Source organism: Pteropus vampyrus, unplaced genomic scaffold (genome assembly GCF_000151845.1).
Source record: "Pteropus vampyrus isolate Shadow unplaced genomic scaffold, Pvam_2.0 Scaffold112, whole genome shotgun sequence".
Taxonomy (NCBI): domain Eukaryota; kingdom Metazoa; phylum Chordata; class Mammalia; order Chiroptera; family Pteropodidae; genus Pteropus; species Pteropus vampyrus.
This window is the reverse complement of record NW_011888893.1, coordinates 354,822-374,582: the sequence shown is the minus strand read 5'-3', so window position 1 is coordinate 374,582 and position 19,761 is coordinate 354,822. Positions and strand designations below refer to the sequence as shown.

The window sequence follows — 19,761 nt, the reverse complement described above, 5'->3', positions numbered from 1 at the left end:
TTGCAACTTGACTGTAAACGTTATTATTAACTGGCCAGTCCATCTTTGGAGTGTTTCTCCCCGCCTTGAGAATCCATGCCCTAGAAATAGAATTCAGTTTGTAGCTGATTTGGAAATGGACATTAGTCATTAAGTGACGGACACCTACATTGAGCTTATTGTGGTTCTTTATATAAAAAAAATGTTCTAAGATTGTGTTTTGGTTCACACAAGATACGGTGACATTAGAAGCAACTTATAAGATGTAGAAAGCCTTGAAGATGAACTGGGAAGACAGTTAACCATTATAACGTTAGAATGTTCTAAGCTGGCATACATGTGTGTATGTTTAGTTTTGGGGGTAACTGTTTTAGTGATACAGGGAATAGCACAATGAATGTTTTTAAAGTTCAAGTTAAAAATACTTATTTATTGACTTCTTCATGCCAAGGGCTAGGCTAAATTTTGAAGATTAAAGTGATGAGTAACTTTTTTTTCCCTGCACACCTAAAGTGTATAAACTTTTTAAATGAGAAGTATATAACAATTATTAGCAGAAAAAATTAAATACTATAGTTTATGGGTGAGAATGATTAATGAATTTGCTCACAAATTCCCCTTTCTAACTTTTTTTTAAACAAGCTTTTGAATGTAGTACAGACTAGATTTAAGTGTTTATATGCTATAAAGTCGTATACAAGAAAAGTTAATGATTTCCTTCTCCCCTTTTTTCCTCATTCTCCTACATTTTAACATGTTACACCTTTTTCTGTGTTCATTTCTGGTAACTATTGATGGAGAGAAATGTTCTATGTGAGAGAAGCATGAAAATACTAATGGACTTGGGAATTGGGACGTGGTAAATTCTTGAGTGTAACACCGACTTGTAAAAATCTTACCCTGAGCTTTGAAGAATGAATGTTTTCTGAGTTCTCTATAACATATTTCAGTTGGGGGGAAAAAACCTCTACATTTTGTTCTTTAAAGTACAGTGAAAGTCATCGCCCTTCCCTGTCCTGAAAATTTCGTTGTAAGTCACTTCCTCTTGCTTCTTAAAAAAAATCTAAAGCTCAGTCTAATTAACATACATTTCTTGAGGATTTGGGGAGGACAGAATGCTAGATAGTGTTTTACAAGTTATCTGCTTTTAATTTTTACTCTGAAACGCAAACGACCTTTTATTTTAATAATTCTTCGTTGTAATCTAATGTGGTATTTAAAGATGTTGGCCATCATCATCTTTGGTGTGGGGCACATTGCCTGGGATAGGTTCTTTTCTTTTTATCATTTAAACTATTATTTCACTTTTTTTTAAAAAAAATAATATAAGCACAGGGTACCAAATCCACAAGATAAAAAAGATAAACAGGTAAAAAGTAATGCTCCCTTATATTTTGGTGTTCCAGCTAACAGTTTTCCTCTTTGATAGATATTCTTGGTATTCGCAAAAATATATATATATGTATTTTTTAAAAAATTTTTTATACATATGGTTTTGTAACATCATTTATTCACACCTTGCTTTTTCTACTTATTTCTGTTTGGAGGTTTTTCTGTATCAGGTAATGCAGAGCTGTTCTACTGTGTGAGATATAGTATAATCCAGTGCTCATGGGTCATTTCCATTCTTTCTCTATTAACAAAAAAACCCCGTGGATATTGAGACTCTTGTGTATATATCACGTCTATGAAAAAAGAAAAGCAGCGGTAGGGAACTTGCTTTGTTGTGTTTACTTCACCGGGAACTGTGTGAGAGCCACTAGGTGCTGTGTGTCAGGCACTTCTTGTGACCTAGAGCACACCACTGATTGGTGTCACAGCTCTGCGTGCTGATGTTAGGGCCTCCTCCGAATCCTCTAAAAGCCCACAGTGCCCATGAGATGGAGATATTCACCTGCCCTGAGTTCAGTAAGATTTTCTCCATTGTGGGTTTGACTTGATATGATGGACTCTGTATGTAATCAGAATTAGTTCATAGTACACAGTTATCTTGAATTTAAATGTATGTATTTTCTTTTTTTAAAAAACAAAAAGACTTCAATTTTATTCAGAAATACTTTGATCCCATGATAGTGTGCTACGTAGTCAGTATCAATTTAAAAAGAGTTGTGTGTGAAGCCCATGGTGCTTTGAAGCTCACCTACCCCCGGAACACTTATCACTCAACCAAACCAGCATGTTCTCTCGAGAGAGTATTCGGAAAGGGAGTACTTCCTGGCCCACTGAGCCTCTCTGGCCCACCTGCTGCTGCCCAGTGAAAGGGACGCTGCACCTTCGAGGTGGTCGGAAGTGGGTTGAGGCTGCGGGAGCAGCCTGAGGATGAAGGCAGGCCCTCGGTTTGGGAAGCACTTGCCATACTGACAAGCGTTCTGCCTCCAGGAGACATTGTAAACCGACTTTAAAGTGTGAGCACTGCTGTGGGCCCGGCCGTCAACATGTCAAAACCGATGTGAGGGACCGCAATTCTTTGGTACTTTATGATGAGCCCTTAGGGTTGTGACATTACATCTACAGTTTGCTGGGCAGGGACTGGTTTTACTGACTGAAGGGAAACACACTTCGTTGTGGCCCGGGTCAGTAGGGCCAGGGACGGCCCATGGAGCAGCCTTGAACTCTGTCAGCAGCTGGCCAGGGATGGCCCATGCAGCAGCCTTGAACTCTGTCGGCCAGTGTGCCGAGATTAAGAACTTGGCTTCCCTCATTCAGGTCGTGGTGAGCGTGTGTTCATTGGGAACGCGGATATGGCTGACCTTTGCAAGGGGGAAGAGAGAGAACATTTCTTGACGTAGTCTTCTCCTTTACGTCAAAGACTCAAAGCTTCGTCAGACTTAACCCGCCTTCCCTATTTCCCCCTCTTTATAGAAAATGCAGAATGTTCTTTTTTTCTGAACTGACATGCATTTCTAGCATATGTGGATTCCCTTGAGTATTTATTGGGGCATTTTGGTTTTAGTGGCATAGCTTATATAATGCTCGGGTTACCGAACTTGGACAGGCCAATTCCCACTGCATCGTTGGAGGTAATGCTCTGGAATGGAAATTGACTTACCCTTTCAGAATCTATTTACACTTTACACCTGCATGGTTGAGTGGCAGTAGCTAGATATGCGCCCAGGTTTCTAGGGCTCAATGTCATGTTGCATGGATTTCTTTCTTTCCTAAAAAGGTAGTAAATATAAATATCCGTTTAGCTTGAAAAAGCTTAATCTATTTTCAAATAAAATATTTCCAAACGCTTTAATTACATAGTTGGACTTCTGTGAATTGTCTTCACTTTCTTTAGATTGTTCTTGAGTTATAATGATCCAAACATCAGTTAGCTGTTTTAAGGCAAAATGAATAGTTTTTGTTGCTGTCTTTTCTAGTACCCTTCCTGGAAGATTTTGCATAATATGCATCTAGTCTGAGAAAGGCGTCTCCTGAGCGTTTGGCTAAAGTAAAAATGTGAAAGATGAAATCGTTCTTGGTCTGTCTGAGGAGCATCAAGGAAGCTAGCGTGTACGTTACAGAGGGAGGCAGTGGGAGGACAGAGCGAGGGAAGACAAGATAAAGTGGGGAGAAAGAACAGTGAGATCACAAAGGGCCTTTTAGATGATTTGTTAGAAACTTGACTTTTACTGAAGGGAAGTCAGTGGAGGGTTTTGCAGAGAGAGATGCTTCGATCCGACTATATTTTAACAGGACCCATCTGGCTGCTGTGTGGAGGGGGGACAAATGTGGAAGAAGCAAGGCCAGTTACAGGGCCGTGTGATAAAATCTGGAGATTTTGTTCACGTGAATGGGTTATCACCGGAGAAGTCGGTACCAGTACGGGCAAGAGTGGAAGGAGCAGGTGAGGATGAAGAAAGCGTGAACAGGAGTTTGATTTGGGGCATGTTAAGTTTGAGGTGTCTATCACATACCTAAGCGGAGTTGTTAAGTGGGCCATTTAACGTACAGTTCGGGAGTTTAAGAAGAGAGCCTGAGGTCAGAGACAGGACTGTGGAAGCCATCACCGTAGGTAGTATGTGAAGCCACAGGCTACAGGGCATTACTTAGGGCAGTTGGTGTCCATTAAGACGAGGCCCAAGGACACACACCTAGAGCACTTCTGGTACAGAAACTGAGGATACTCAAAGTTTATGCAACAAATATTTATTGAGGGCTTTCTGCTCAGGCGAGGAGTCAGTAGAAGAGGAGACTGGAAAGGAGTGGCCAGTGAGACAGCAGGAGACCCTGCAGACAGTGGTTTCCACAAAGTAAGGGAAGAACACGATTCGGGAAGGAAAGGATGCAAGAAGCGACCTACTCTGTTGTGCTACTGAAATGCGTTGGCCAAGATGAGAATTGAGATACAGTCATTGATTTTCAGAATAGATGGCTGTCGATGACCCTGACAATAGTTATTTCCAGGAAGCAGTGGGATGAAAACCCATTGAAGTGAATTTTGCTGAATGAAGACCGAAACTGAGATATGGGATCTAAAGTTGTGGTAGGGCAGAGTGACCGTCTAATATATCATCCGATCCAGGACGCTTTACCAGTGGAAGGGGCGTCCTGAAGTAGATCAGATGGTCACTTTTGGTGGTAGGATGGGAGGCAAGAGAGATTTTGCAGGGAAGTATCTGTTTATGTCTACTCTGTTTACTTTCTCTGTAGCAATTTCCTATATATGAGTTACCAATTTTTAGTCCATTGCTAATTTGATTATTGTGATAGACTTCAGTATGAAATATTTGTTCAGAGCTTTTTAATAGTTCTGCTTTGTCCACATGCAATTTATTTCCTCAAAGAACGAATCGACTTGACAGTTTTGATTTCCCTGTGCACACTTAAAGAAATATCCTGCTCTTAAATATAGAAGTTTGTGCAATATGAAAATGAAACTCAATGCCCTAGAGTTTTCATTATTTAATTGAAATACTTTCAGGGATGAGAGATTTATAATAATGGTTTTTTGTCCTCTAACAAAATAGATATTATGTATAATGACTGGCATGTGTTTTGGCCAATATTGATTTTTATCTGAGTTCCAGTATTTTTTTTAAACAGAGGTCATAAACCCTTGATAACTTGCTAATGCATTTCAGTAAATTTTTTTCTATTGCAAATTGTGTTTCATTTCAATGTATTTTCTCTTATAGTACTGGTCTTTAATCCTTTTTAAAAAACTCACACCATATCAGTTAAAAAAGCAACCCATTTATATTTATTTATAAAAAATTATAATTTTTATTGGTTTTTTTTTTTTTCAATCTGTGACTCATATACAATGAGGTTGAGATTCACTGCTTTATATACTTATGGGCAGATTCTTCGTTTGTGATAATTGATATAAATCCCTGTTCATGTCTCTTTATAATCTCTTTCCCTTTCTCCCTACCTGCACTAAAGTTCTTATTTTATTTTTAATGCTTTTTTTTTTTTCAATTACAGTTGGCATACAATATTATATTAGTTTCAGGTATACAACATAGCGATTAGACATTCATATAACTTATGAATGATCACCTCAATAAATCTAGTACCCATCTGACTAAAGTTCTTGTCAGTGCTAGTTAGATTGTATTTGAAGCTCATTAAGATCCATTTCTAAGAGGGACAAGGGATCAGTTCTGCGAATTTCTTGTGTGATTATGCTATGGTAGAATTTGTATTATCTTCAATATGTGTCAAAGAATATCTTTAAACTGCTCAGTTCTTTTGCAATGATTACTTTATGCAGAAGTCTGTAATTTTATTGGGAACAGGTAAAATGCATGAAAAGAAGCATACCCAATTGTTTATATGATAAATTATTTTTGTAATAAATTCCTCAGCAATATAGTAATGTGACAGATATTGAATAAAGTAGATACAGCTAATCTATGGTGTCTTTTAAAATTAAGGTAAGAGAAAAATAAAATTAAGATATGAGAAATTAACTGTAGTTGAAATTTAGCTCTGTGTAGATAGAAAATCTGGACTAGTAGAGCATAATTCTAGACTCATGAGGAAAATAAAAGACTCAATCAACTTATTTTACTTCCTTTTTTTTCCATAGGAAATTTGAAATACTGCCTTGTGATTCTGAATCTGCCTTTGGATAAATGTTTTCGTCATCTTTGGAGCAAAGGTAATCTTAATTAGTGTTTATATTTCTTTACTTTCTTACTTTTTGGGGGATTGATTAACATGACTTGTTAAATAACCTGGAACCTAAATATACCAAAACGTGGATTTCAAGATAAGATGCTTCATTGTCGAATTATCAGAAGAATCCATCATTGGCTCTCAGCCGTTTGTAGATGTGGTTTCCTCAGCATGGATCCCCAAAGATAGAATTGCGACGTAGCCCCACTCTGCTGTATTTCAGCACTGCTGCGTGGGTGTTAATCCTGAGTGCTCAACAAGTATTTCCTTGAGTGTAAATGTTTTGGCACCAGTGACAGCAGGAAGTATCCATAAATTTCACTTGTCTCAGCCTTCAATAATAAGATATCTGCAAGGTGACCAGATTTGCAAAATTAAACAAAGACAAGTTGCCAGTATGTTGAATCTCTAGGGATGCTAAAAAATATAGTTAAAAGTGGAATCGTTTCACAGAATTAATACTTTTGTGAGGTTTCGTGCAAGAAACAGGCTTTATTAACTTTTTAATATTATCCTTTGATTTTATTGAATTAACTCGAAGGTAGAAAATAATAAGTATCATTTGCTGTTTTGAACCTCTGCTCTTCTTCCATGAAATCTTGAGGTTTTTTTTAAAGGTTTTCTTCTGTGACATTATCAATGTAAGTCGTAGACCAAATTATAGATAAGCAGAAGAACTCGATATATCGATGCATATTCCTGATCCTCTCTTATTATCTCAGAATTCTTTAGTATTCTCCATGTAAAGTTTTGTCTCTCAGAATGCAAACATGTTAATAAGCTTATTTTCTAGACAGAGGTAATTGTAATACCAGAGGGAATAAATCATTACAAATGATTTTGTGTAAAATATTTTCCTTGTCCAGGATAATTAGGATGAAAACTCTGTGTTCTATATTTAGCCATCTTTAAGTTCACCAGCTTAAAATTTCACGTTGTAATTGTACAAACATTGCCCCTCCATGTTGGAACATTATTTGACCATTAATATATCTTTCGTAGCACTCACTGCTGGCTCACTGTAGTTAGGTAGTGGTTTGGCTGCCAGAAAGCCGTAAAGTCTTTTGTGTCTCTTTATCTCCAGTGCCTAGTGCTGTGTCTGGCACGTCATTGCTCAGTGATAACAAGTGAAAGAGCAAACTTAGCATGGTTTATGTTGCTAATAAATACCAAAGTAGTGATTAGGTACATCCTTTTACCTGGACTTAGATAAGGTTTTATTATATTTTTAGGAGAGTGTGTGAGCCACTGTGTTTTATTGCAAACAGTAGAAACACAAAATAATCATTGATAGGAACTGCTGGAAACCCTGGATAATGAAAACTGCATCTTAAGAAGTTTCACATTTGGGGGGATGAGGGGCCTATTTTGTACATTGTATAAAAGGATGTACGTTTTTGAGCTGACTGAAATTCCTCATATTATTAGTTTTCCTGTAGGGAATTTGATTTGAAGAAGTCCCATGCCTGATAGGAAGCAACTAATCATTTGATTAAAATATCAAATCATTTGATTAAAAACAACAACAACAACAAAACGCTTGGTCGGTCGTCTGTTTACATGAAGAGGATGAAAGATATCTAAGGTTTCATGTGTACAAAATGGTTAGATAATTCTCATTTCCAAAGTAACAAGGTTATAGAAATGTTAAGTTCTTTCATATATACCTCTAGGATAATTCTCGGCTTTCCGGAGCCATTCATCATTGTAAAAAGCAGATTTGTTAATAAATACTGAAGAAAGGGTGATTGTCATAACAGAACCCGTCGTTTTATGTTTGTGTTTCTTTTCCAAGAAAAGTCAATAAAATAGGGAAACTTCGAGCTTGAGTTGTTGATTTGAACAAAAGAGAGAGGCCTAGAAAGCAGTATGGGGCAGCGTTGGGGGTTTGGGAGGGAAGACAGAATTGTGGTTTGGGATTTCATGCAGGAAGTGCAGGCTGGAGGCTGCCACGCCTGTTGCTCTTGAGCTGATACGTGCCACATTTTCTGTAACTTCTGTGGATGTGCAGATTGTGAGGAGCAGAAATTGGGGTGAAAGCTGGGCTGTTAAACGAAATGGAGAAATATTTAAAGGCTGCTGTGTTGTATAAGTTTCATATATAAAATTGATAGTTTAACCTGAACCTCTGACAAAGGCTTCTGTTGAGTAGGTATTTTCTGAGGTTCGTTTCAGGGAAAGACTACTTTGATGGTTTATTTTTTAGTTTCTTTCTACAATATTTAATTGACATGTTATGAAATTTAAATGACTAAAGAAGGGATTCAAGGGAGTTTAAAATGATAGAAGTTTTAAAATGTATTTTCCTTTTAATACCTCATGAAGTTTCAATGATTTTCTTGGTCACATATATCCCTACCTGTTCCAGCATTTTGTATACTCAATTAAATATAGATATATAAAATAAGTACATAGGTAGACAGAAGTATAGCTGGTGTCTGACTTTTCTGTGACTATCAGATTATTGACATTTGCGAATGGATATTACCTTTAGATTTCTTAACCTTTTTTTTTTTTTTCGGTTAAGCTTTCTCTTCCTGTAAATATTTCTTACCCTGAAATACAATGTGATGAGTAAAAAAAATAATGATTGCATTCGAATGGCTCTAATTATTTCTTGTTATAAGATAGTTTTTCTCAACTTGGGGATGCCAGGTTTTCCAGGGTCGTCAAAGACAGTAAGTAGGAGAGATCGCTGAGCTACATAAAAGTGAAAACAGAAGTAGGCATCCTAAGCAGACATTCGCTTACCTGGGATAAGGTGACGTAGATTGACCATATTTCAGGTTTCTAGGAGCTAACTTCTTAAAGTGTGTCCTCATTTTTAACCTAAGTTCATAGCCTTTCCATATGACCCAAAGAACAGTGGTGATCGTGTTAATTAGATTATAAGTCAGTCATCATAGTATGTTAATGTCAAGTGTTTATCTACAGTGTGACACTTTTTTCCCCTCTAGTAAGGAATTACTTTGATTTCTTTTTTAGTTCTCTGGTAACCAACTTGCAGTCACATCAGGCCATAGGCAGTGTACTCCGGTTCGTTTTGGGTAAAGCTTATGTCATAAAACATTTGACCAATCCGGCAGGTCTTAGAGGATAAAGAGAAGCACATGTGGCATTCTATGAATTGAAATATAAGCAGGTCTTTGGTTTTATGACATCAGTTTTCCCTTCTGCACTGTTTGTAATTGGCTAATACCTGCTGGTGCCTTTCCGTGTCATGCATCGAGTGAGAAGTTGGGGAAGTAATTGGGGGCTCTCAGTTACGGCCAGAATTGAGAGGGGAGCACGGGGCAGCCTGTTCCTGATGGAGGCCTGAGAGGCTCTTCGAGCCACAAGTCCTGAGATTGAACTTGCTCTATTCCCGCTTCTTAATAGCTGATTTTTTTGTGGCGTTTGATTAATTGAATCTACTTAGCTCGTGTCTGTATGTTTTTGTCTTTAAACGAAATCACCTTACTTGAATAAGGGCTTCTAATAGATCTGTGACTTGCTCCTCTAATTACACTGATCGTGTGCTAGTGATCAGCGTTGCTACCAGATTCCAGTTTTAAATAAAGGAGAAATCTGCTATAAAGCACTTGCTTCAATAGTAGTTTTGTTGCACTGCTCCTTTTCCTTGAGAAACTATGTACCCAGGACTCTGTAAGTCTCTTTTTTACCTGATTATTTGATGTTAAGCTCAACCAAAGTTAACAAATTATTATGTAAAGTTTTTTTTTCTTTTTTCTATTCCCACTTCTCAATTCTGTGGGGCCTCATTACTTTACTTCTGGCATCCAGTGTTGTTTATTCTCATTAAACTAAGATAAATATCTGCCATGTTTATGTGTATATTGGTTGAGTTAATTGGTATCCTTTAGAATGCTCGGCATTGATCAATATTTTAATCCAATTATATCTATTTTTATACATTATCCCTGCTAGAGGAATTTCAAGGGAAACCTGTGTTTTGATAATAGCTTTGAAACTTTGAAATCACCTTGGGTCATTCCTAACGCTGACTCTGGAATGGCTAGTCCTGGTGTGTGTGTGTGTGTGTGTATTTTAAGAATCTGTTTCTAATATAGTGTTATCTCTGGCCTCATCTCCCACTACTACCCCTTTCTATGTATTTAATGATCAATATGCTAGGACTGCCATCTGTTCGTGTCCCCCTCCACTTCCCTACCTCCTAAATAGATTTTTACCTACTCGTCTTGTAAACTTTCACTCACTCATTAAAGTCCAAGTCAAATGTCACCTTTTGTGAAGGAAGACTTCCTTAGCTTGCCCAAGTAGGCATAGATTTTCTCCCCAGTATTTCTGCGGTGTTCCTGTTATTTGTAAATGTCTCCTTCTGTCTGCTCGAGGATAAGCTTCCTGAAAACGAATGCAAAGTGCTTAGCTGAAGATGTTTCGTTTAGTTCCCGTGACACTAGCCTGGAGGTCACCGTTGTAGGTCATCTTGGCAGTTGCCTAAGATCAGTGTCTGCTTTAATGCTTTCTGGATTCTGGAGGGTCCTCTTGCCCTGATGTGAATCAGCAGATAGCAGGGCTTGTGCGCGCTCTCTGTCTCTCTCTCCTAGATTTGTCTTTGGTCCTCAGCCTAAGTTGGGTCCCGTTTCTATTTTTGCCGAACCTGAACTCCATCACTCATTTTTTTTTCTTCGCCCTATGACTCTCAGATGCTTATGTTATTTCTTGGTACAACCAATCAGAACCAATATTTTTATTAATCAATCCTTCTTTTCTCATACTCGTGTATAGGAATGTACTTCTTTTTTGACTCTATGGTTTTATGACTTTGGCAGTTGATGTGCTAACAGATGTGTCATTAGAATATATCCTCTCTGTTCATTAAGGTATTATGGTAAGGTACATCCTTTATGACATGGAAGGATATAAAATTATGCAATTAAGCAATGCTCTTCTAACATTTGTGACTAAAGAGATTTATCATATTTTTATTGTAATACTTGGGAAGCTCTTTTCTTTAAAATAATCTTTGTGAGAATTGTAGATTAAACCTATTTTTGAGAACATAAAAATGCTTTTTAAGAATGCTTTAGTTTTCCCTTAGATTTCCATCTTTAATTATAGAAATATGTATGCTTTGAAAAAATTTAAAACATTACGGTTTAATGAAAAAGTGTTGGTCCTCATTAACTATATTCCCTTCATTATTTGTTTTATCCTTGTATTTTTTTAACTATTTTCCTTGAAATGACTTTTATATGTACTTTTGACTATCAGGGTAGTAGATGAAATGCTACTACTAAATAGGAAAATGCCCCTAAAATGGTGATTGCCGGCCATGTGACTTTGTATGCTTTATGGCAGCTAGTATAGACATTTTAACTGACTGTTTTACTTGGTTCTTTATGCCATTTAGATCTGTGTCCTAACTGGTATGTCAGCTTTTAATGTAGCCAGAAAATGGCTTTCAAGTTAGTATGGCTGTGTGTGTGTGTGTGTGCGCGCGCGCGCGCGTGCGCATACATGTACATATACACATTCATTCACTTACATTTGCTCCATGTTTAATTTACACACATACTTTTTTTGTTTTTTTGCCTGATATTAAGCCTCAATGAGGTTAGCCTGAAGTGTGGTTAATTAGAAGAGTATAATAAGCATATTATTAATCGCTGTCCTTGCTAGAGAGCCCAGGGTTTTGTGGTGTGGTCTTCTTAGTGAAACAAAGTAAACGTAACAAAACCAAACCAAAACCCAAAGGATTCTATTTCTACACTGGCCATCTGGTGGACTACGACCTAAACCTAGGAAACACGAGTAAAACATCGTCTTCGGGTCAGTCACCCGGAGGTGACTTCAGCATTTGTGTCTCTTTTCTCGTAGCTGTCGGTGTCCAGCCTTCGGAAGGCGCGGTCTCATTTTCCCGGTCCAGGTCCTCGGGTCTTAGTGTCAGGGCCTCGTCTGAGACGACGTGGTCACGATTGGCAGCTCCTTGCAGGGCGTTGTTAATGAGAACCGACAGTTTCTCTGTGGTGGCTTTTCTCCACGTCAGTTCTAGCGTATGGCTACTCAGTTAGTCTGGGGGACTTCTGAACGGGGCGGGGAGGGCTTTGGAGAGGCGGCTCCGCTCGACCTCAGTTTCTCCCACCTGGCAGAGGGAGCCGTGCCCTTGACAATGTGGAGACGTCGGGCCTTTTTCCTGCCCTGGCCCTGCTGTAAAGTGTAAACCCCACAGACTGGTACGTGCGGGGTCCGTATTTGTGTGTCTGTGCGTATGAAGTTTCGTTCCACATTGCGTAGTCGTTTCTCCCTTGCAATGGGTCTTTTCAAGGCTACATCCAGATGTTTATTTTTGAGGTTATGGTAATTAATGGAATACAGATGAGTTAAAGAATATTCCGCTGGTTACTATCTGTGTGCGAGTGTAGATTAAAAAATAACTTGAACGTTTTTTGCAGTACTAGCCTCCGAGCTTTTCGTTTAAGGTAGTAGCTGCTCGGGTTCTTTGGGAAGCAGGTGCCCCTGGGAGACAGGAGAGAGGGTGTGCTTACTGTCTGTGCCGCCTGGCTGGGACACTCGTCCAGCTGAGAGGGAATCTGGTCTGTGTTCCGTCTGCGCCTAGCATTTCCTGGCGCTGTTTGGAACAAACTGGATGGGGCACCATTGGGGGCCGTGGAAATCATAGGGTAAAACACTGGTCCAAGCTAGTGAGAGAGGAGCTGTGGGGAACGGAAGTGTTGTTTTAAACGTCTTCGGTGGAACTGAACGATGTGGATTGTTTGCTACATCTCAGGGCAGCATTGCCATGGATGGGAAACAGCGACCCCCCCCTCGTGAGGCCCCTTTGCTACCTAGTTATCATGAATTTAGCTTTTAAGACTTTGCTGGTTATGACTGCCTGGATAGGTAGGATATCCTGTACATTTTTGTCATTTAGATGCATCTTGGCAAAGACCTAGCAGATACGTTAGCTTGGAAAATGCTGGATTTTAGGATATCTGAATTTTAGTTGGGACAATCTGGGAGCCATCTGTCCTAGTAGTGAGTAGCTTAGTCGTTAGACTTAAGAATCTCGTGTTCGTTAGGCTTATCACAGTTTATTGAACTACCAAATTGACACTATTTGCGTCATTTTCTGTGCTTAGTGTTTCACAAAACTTACACTTTGAACACATTTGAGAGAACATTGAGCCAAAGATCTGATGAGCAATTTGCATACTTGGTTCAGGTCCATTAAACAAAACATTATGTTTAAGTTGTGGTCTCTGTAAATAAGGCTGGCAGAAAAGACCTATCCCAGTCATACAGACAAGTTTAGTGATGATAAAAAGATTATTTAAATATTTGAGATATTTTAATACATTAGTGGCAGAGAGTAAAACACATCATGTTTGCTATAATGCCAGAGACCTGGTACTCCCATCCCCAAGATGATGGTGCATTTCTGCTGAATTAGATCTTATACCATGTTGAGCATTATAACACAAACATTGTCAGATAGTAGGGACCTCTGTGTTACTTTCTTTCCCATGATTCACTCTTATGCCTTTGTGCTGTGTTGCTTTATGTTTTGTTTCAGTAATCAACATTATAGGCATTTAGGAAATTGTCACCAAAATTTCAAGTACTTTATTTTTGAAATGCATTTATAAATTTTCCACTATACTTCTGATTCCATAGTACTTTATATAAGCTATTACATGTGATATTCTAAAACAGAGAAGTCATATTTAAATATCAAGTTTCATAACATTACATTTTCTACTGTGTTTGCTGAGAGGCAAAAACAAAAAAACAAAAAAAAACATTATTTTATTTCCTTTTTTCATCTATATTTTTTGAGCATTATCCGTATCAAGCAGCATAAAAGAACTGAGATATCAGTGAGAAAGACGCCGGCCCTGTGAGTGCTTATGACGTGGTATCTGACGTACACAGTCCCATTGTATATAAATGTCATAATATGCCCTGCAAATAAAAGTGTATTATTGTTGTGGCTGAATTGTTTTCACATCAAATCACATGCTGAAGCCTTAAACCTAAAGCGATAATATTTTGAGATGGTGCCTTTAGAGAGGTAAGTTAGTTAAATGGGGTTATAGAGTGGGGACCTACAGAAATAGAATTGGTGTCCTTAGAAGACGAGACACCAGGGATGATTCTCACAGAGAAAAGTCCACGTGAGGACAGCGAGAAGGACAGCGAGAGGCGGCCATCTGCAAGGCAAGGAGAGAGGCCTTAGGAACCAGCCCTGCTGACACCTTTATCTTGAACTTCTAGTCTCCAGGACTGTGAGAAAATAAATTTCTGTTGTTTAAGTCACCCAGTCTGGTATTTTGCTATGTAAGTCCTAGCAAACTAGTACAGTTTTATACAAGACTTCTTGGCAAGTTGCGAATTGTTCAGCTCTCTGTTCTCTATAGAACAGCATTGATCTCAAAGGTCCTTTTTATTTATAAGTCTGGCTCCAGATATTCCTATAGGCAGTCTTGATCATTCCTTACTATGTCGTAGCTCCAATCAGTTACTGGTAGGCAATGAACTTGACTGGGATTCAGTGCTGTAGCCTGAGACTGATATTGGTCCCCCTTTGTTTACAGACGATATTTCACTGACTTCAGAAAAATGGTGGGAATAATCTATGTATTAAATATTAATTCGATGGATATAATAATTAGAATAATTAGAGCTTGGGAAATCAATTTTGGATACCTTAAACAGATACAGAAAAAAGTATAGACCAAATAGATTAAAACACAAATTTAGATACTCAGTTATCTATAATTATTCTGGGCATTAATCTCTTGCCCTTTATAAAGATGAGAAGAATTTGCTCTTCTTCTAAAACACCTTTTAGAAAGAGTCATTGAATTGCTTTGGGACCATTATAAACTTCAGTCTGGGTCTTCTGTAGGTCATTTCACACTAAGGACAACCTTAAAGGGAATTCTTTTCTCTTCTGAATAGGACGTGGCCTGTTTGCAGTACAGTGACCAGCTCTCTTGCACTAGACTGGTTCATAGAGTGATAAATGAGAGATTGAAGATCCCACCACTGGGCTCTTATTGAAACTGTATGTTGGTTCTAAGTAGGACCACCAGGGACAGGAGGGTGTATTAGATGGAGGAGAGGGCAGTAGCTTCTAAAAAAACTTAAATGTGTTTAGAAAGAAAGAGAAAAGTTGTTCCCATGCATACTATTATTTTGTTTGTTTTTATAGTTTTGTGTTTCTGATTTGGGAACAGCCATATTATTTGTTAATAAAAGTGTTTAAGAAATGTTACTTTCTTTCGAATACTTACATAGAAAAATATCTCAACTTTTGCTGTGTTAATACAAATACACATACACGTGCGCGCGCACACACACACACTTTAGTGGTTTTTCTGAAGTGAGGACTCATTGATTTAGCTTTATTGGGAAAAAATGTTCACCAGATTCTAAGGACAGCAAATGAAGTAGGTTAGTGAAATCAGCCAAGATATACTAACCAAACCTATCTTCTAAAAGGTACAACCTCCCTCCCTCACACCCACCCTTCCTTCCTCTCTTCCTTCTTCCCTATGCAACTTAAATAGTGAAAAAGGGGGAAAAAATGATGTCTTCTCCCCAGTAAGTCATAAATGAATGACTGTAAGAATTTAGCATTATAAAATATTTTAGTCTACGGCCATACCTCCCTGAACAAGCCCGGTCCCATCTGATCTCAGAAGCTAAGCAGAGTCGGGCCTGGTTAGTACTTGGATGGGGGACCACCTAGGTCGATCAGGTGCTGTAGGCGTAAAAAATAAAAAATACGGAATTGTAAGCTGACAAGGTCCTTGCAATCTGTGAGGTCAACCAAGGGTTGCCTCGCCAAATAAATAAACAAACAAATAAATAAAAATATTTTAAATTCTTTCATCCTGAAGTTGAAATTCATCTATCCTATGTGTAAAACACTTTGCAAAGTAATAGAAGTTGATAGAAAAGAATCATCCAGAATATATATTTTTGAAATTATATTTCTGCCATTCAAATAGAATTGTTCTGTAATCTTACATTGAAGATCGAAGTGTCAAAAAAATGCACCTTCCCTTCCTGTATTCTGTCATTCCCTTTAAGAACACTGAAGTGTTTTGACTTGCTCAGCAGCAGTATGATATATCTTTGGGATGTTCTCACGAGTTTACAAGAGGACACCGTAGAAGATAACTAAGGTGCATTGAATTTTTTCAATTCTCAGCAAATTTTGGTTATGTTAAAAAAAAATAAATTGGTAAACACTGTGTTTAAAATGCACTTATTGTTACCAGCCTCTGGATAATTCATTAGACAAATGTTTATTGAATATATAACTTATCACTGGTTACACACCCAAGCCAGTCTTTTTGTTTTATGATTACTTTATACATCTTGGTTATAATGATGCATTTCATAATTTCAGCCATTTTCCTGGGGTATCACTGGCAGTTAATCATTCACAGCATTGTGTATTCTTCATATTCAACAGCATGTAGAACTTTGCAGATGTAACAAAAGGGGCATTACCTCTGCACTGACTGGAAATAGGCTGGGCTTATCTTGGAGAGAGGAGAAAAGATTTGTAGGAATATGGATGTAAATGCGAAGAGAAAGCAAAATTAAGGATTTCCACAAATATAAATATGCCAACTTAAACAACTATGTATTTAACCCAAGAGATTTATTTAATTGTTCCTTCTTATCCATATGGCTTAGCCATTCGCATATGCTTAAATTAACCAGATTCTCTTTTGCTTCGATTATGTAGGCAGGACTATTAGTTTTATTTTTCCTTATTTTAAAATTTTATTAATCTAAATTATGACTAAATCAAAGATGTCCTTGAGAAAATAAGCTTTTAGTCATAACATTCAATAGGCATCTGAAGTACTGTATTTTAAAACTCCTGCTGGTTCAATAAAATACCATCTCATTGTTGGAAAGGAGATAGGAATATTATCATAATATTTCAAATGCAACACTGTTTCTGGTTTTTATGGGACATTTTTAGAAGAGACCTCCATAATAGCTTTCATTTCATTTGTACATTTTTATATCTTGACTTAAATAAAAAAGTAAAAAATAAAACATGTTAATGTTACAAATTAGTCTAAAATTAGTATTTTTTTTCCCCAGCGATAATAAAATTATAGTTAGAGACATGAATTGTTTATCTTCTCAGAGTATAAAAACCAATCGGTATATCTGCTTTCTGGGCTTTATAGAAACACTTCTTTCATCTACGGGAGAAAAATAAATAGAATATGCAAACTTTTCTTTCTGTAAATAGAAAATAATCTTTTTACATTTAACAACAAGTCTGTATTTACATTTAACAACAAGTATGTATTACTCTACAAAAGTGTGGTTAAATGCGGTTTAGAAATGGTTTGGAGCTTCTACTTGTAGAAAATGATTTTTATATCATATCCGCCTTGCAGGACATTTGGTCTTGTCCAAAATGTCCATGGAGGCATTTGGCCCATGCCAAAAGGTCCTTGATATTTGGTTCTTGACATGTGCCATTACTGGCTCGGCTACCGCAGCAAGAAGGTTTTTTGTTGGCAGTACAGCCACAACACAATTACTGGATCAGTAAAACATGATAGTATTTCTTGCGTACTAATTCTGTAGACCGAAAGTATAAATAATTGTTATAGGCTCACTGATCCAGGGATATTTTCTAAGAGTGGATGTTTTTGACAGAACCATTGGCGTGGACCAAATATGATCGTGGATGTTTTTGATTGGACCAAATGTCTCTGTGGACATTTCGGACAGGACCAAATGTCCGCTAATCTGTGACATCTGTTAACGCTCCATAAGCATACAACAGTGAATTATCGTAGCTAAGCAGATGTGGAGGAGTTCTTTCTCTACTATTCATTCAGTTTAGCAGAACTCGAAGTCGTGGTATGAATGTTTAGATTTTATTCTTTATTAAACACAATTGGCATTTAAGTTTCTGGAAGAAAGATTGAGCTATGTAATACCTGTATTGTAAAAAATTTTTAGTTGTGAGTTTTGAGTAATTGTGTATTTTCAGCAAGCTAGAAGATTTTTCTGCTAACCTCACTTTAGAAGTTATTAATCATAATTGTCAAACTCCCAATTAGTATGAAAACAACTTGGTGAAGATTTTATCTATTCTCTATTTAGTCTATCTCTACACTAATGAGACTTCATATTTTGAGTGTTGATTTTGGTATTTGGAGATCTTTTACCATTCAGGTGGGTTTCAATTATATTTACCATATGGTACTTATTATGCCAGAAATATTTTCTAATTATTTTATATGAAGACTTTTGATACTTGTCCAGTACTATTTAGAACAAACTGGAAGTGCTTAATGAATATATTTCAGTATAGTATAGAAAACAACTTTGTTAGCATTTCAGCTTTAGAGTTAATGTAAAATTTACCTTTGCGTACTGGTGAGCATTTTCTTTCTCTCTTTAACAATTTTATGTTATCATACTATTGATGGTGTCTACTCTTTCTTTCCTTTTTATCTATGGAACTAATGATGATTCACTTGCTTTTTATTCAATTTTGAATCAAAATTAAAAGAAAATTATTATGGTACATGGATAATGTCACTTAAGTAAATTTAGCATTTCAAGTGAAAGTAAAAATTATTAGTAGTTAATTGAACTTCTTTCTGTTTAATGAATGCTACCAGCATAGTTCTGTAGCTTATTTTAAGGTAAACTGATAGTATATATGTCAGCAAAATAAGAGAGGAAAAGTTAGAGAGAAATAATTTATTTACAGCTATGGAATTAAAAATGTAAAATTGAATGAACTTAAAAATGTATGTAGAAGAATATTGCTGAACTTTTTGTTGTTACCAGGACTCTTTTTTTTTTCTTAGATATATCAAGACAGCCTGAAGATGGTATCTGATTGATGTTTGGTGTATTAGACTAGGAGAGTATTATCCTTGATTGACTAATTGGATACTGTCTTTATTTCATTTGACCTTTCCAAATAGCATATTTTCAGCTTTAGTACTGTAAATAAAAGTGAGAAGAAACATTTGCCACTTACATTAACTTCTTATAACATTGATAATCAGATGTGCTTTTATTTTTTATTAATTTATGAAATTAGTCATTTTTCTGGTTAGTTTTTTCAAATTTCCATGATTTCTTGCCCATTTTTATTTACTGAGCTTGTTATTTCGAGTGACTAAGATTTTATTTTGGTGCCATAGATGACATAATAGATGACAGAGGTACTTTTTTTAAAGAAGCTATTGGAAACTTTCTTAAATTAACTAATAATTATTATGTTAATACTACCAAAGGAAATTTTAAAAAATGGAAAAAATATTTTTACTCATGAGTATCTAGGAAATAAATCTTTAGTAGATAACCAGTATTGGAAAGGGAGAAATACAAATATTTCTCAATGCGCCACAACAACAAAAACAAACTTCCACATCTGGATGAGCTAGAGAGCATTTTCCAATTTCAAACATTTTTTTAGTTCTTATTTTTTCAAGAAAATAGGATCTTTCCTGAACAGATTTAATAAGGATGAATGAACTAATGTTCCTTTGAGCTTTTAGAGATAAGCATTATATAGTAGCAAATAAAGTGAGAGGACTTTTCATGAGACTTAAATTCATTAGAGTCGCATGGAGAGTGATCATGAGAAGGAATCAGGGTTCTAAGTGGCCTCATTAATGTCAAATGGAGGCCGCA

At 36.8% G+C, this 19,761-nt stretch overlaps 1 protein-coding gene and 1 pseudogene across 1 annotated transcript in view; both read left to right on the top strand.

Moving 5' to 3' along the window:
- Positions 1-3,678: 3,678 nt before the first annotated feature.
- TPK1 (thiamin pyrophosphokinase 1) overlaps positions 3,679-19,761 on the top strand; it is a 233,342-nt gene continuing 217,259 nt past the window's right edge. Inside the window, exons 1-2 of the mRNA XM_011365531.2 lie at positions 3,679-3,811; positions 6,002-6,073. Coding sequence (XP_011363833.2) covers positions 3,694-3,811; positions 6,002-6,073 — 190 coding nt within the window. The 5' untranslated portion in view covers positions 3,679-3,693. The remainder of the gene's footprint in view (positions 3,812-6,001; positions 6,074-19,761) is intronic.
- LOC111743369 lies at positions 15,711-15,829 on the top strand (annotated as a pseudogene).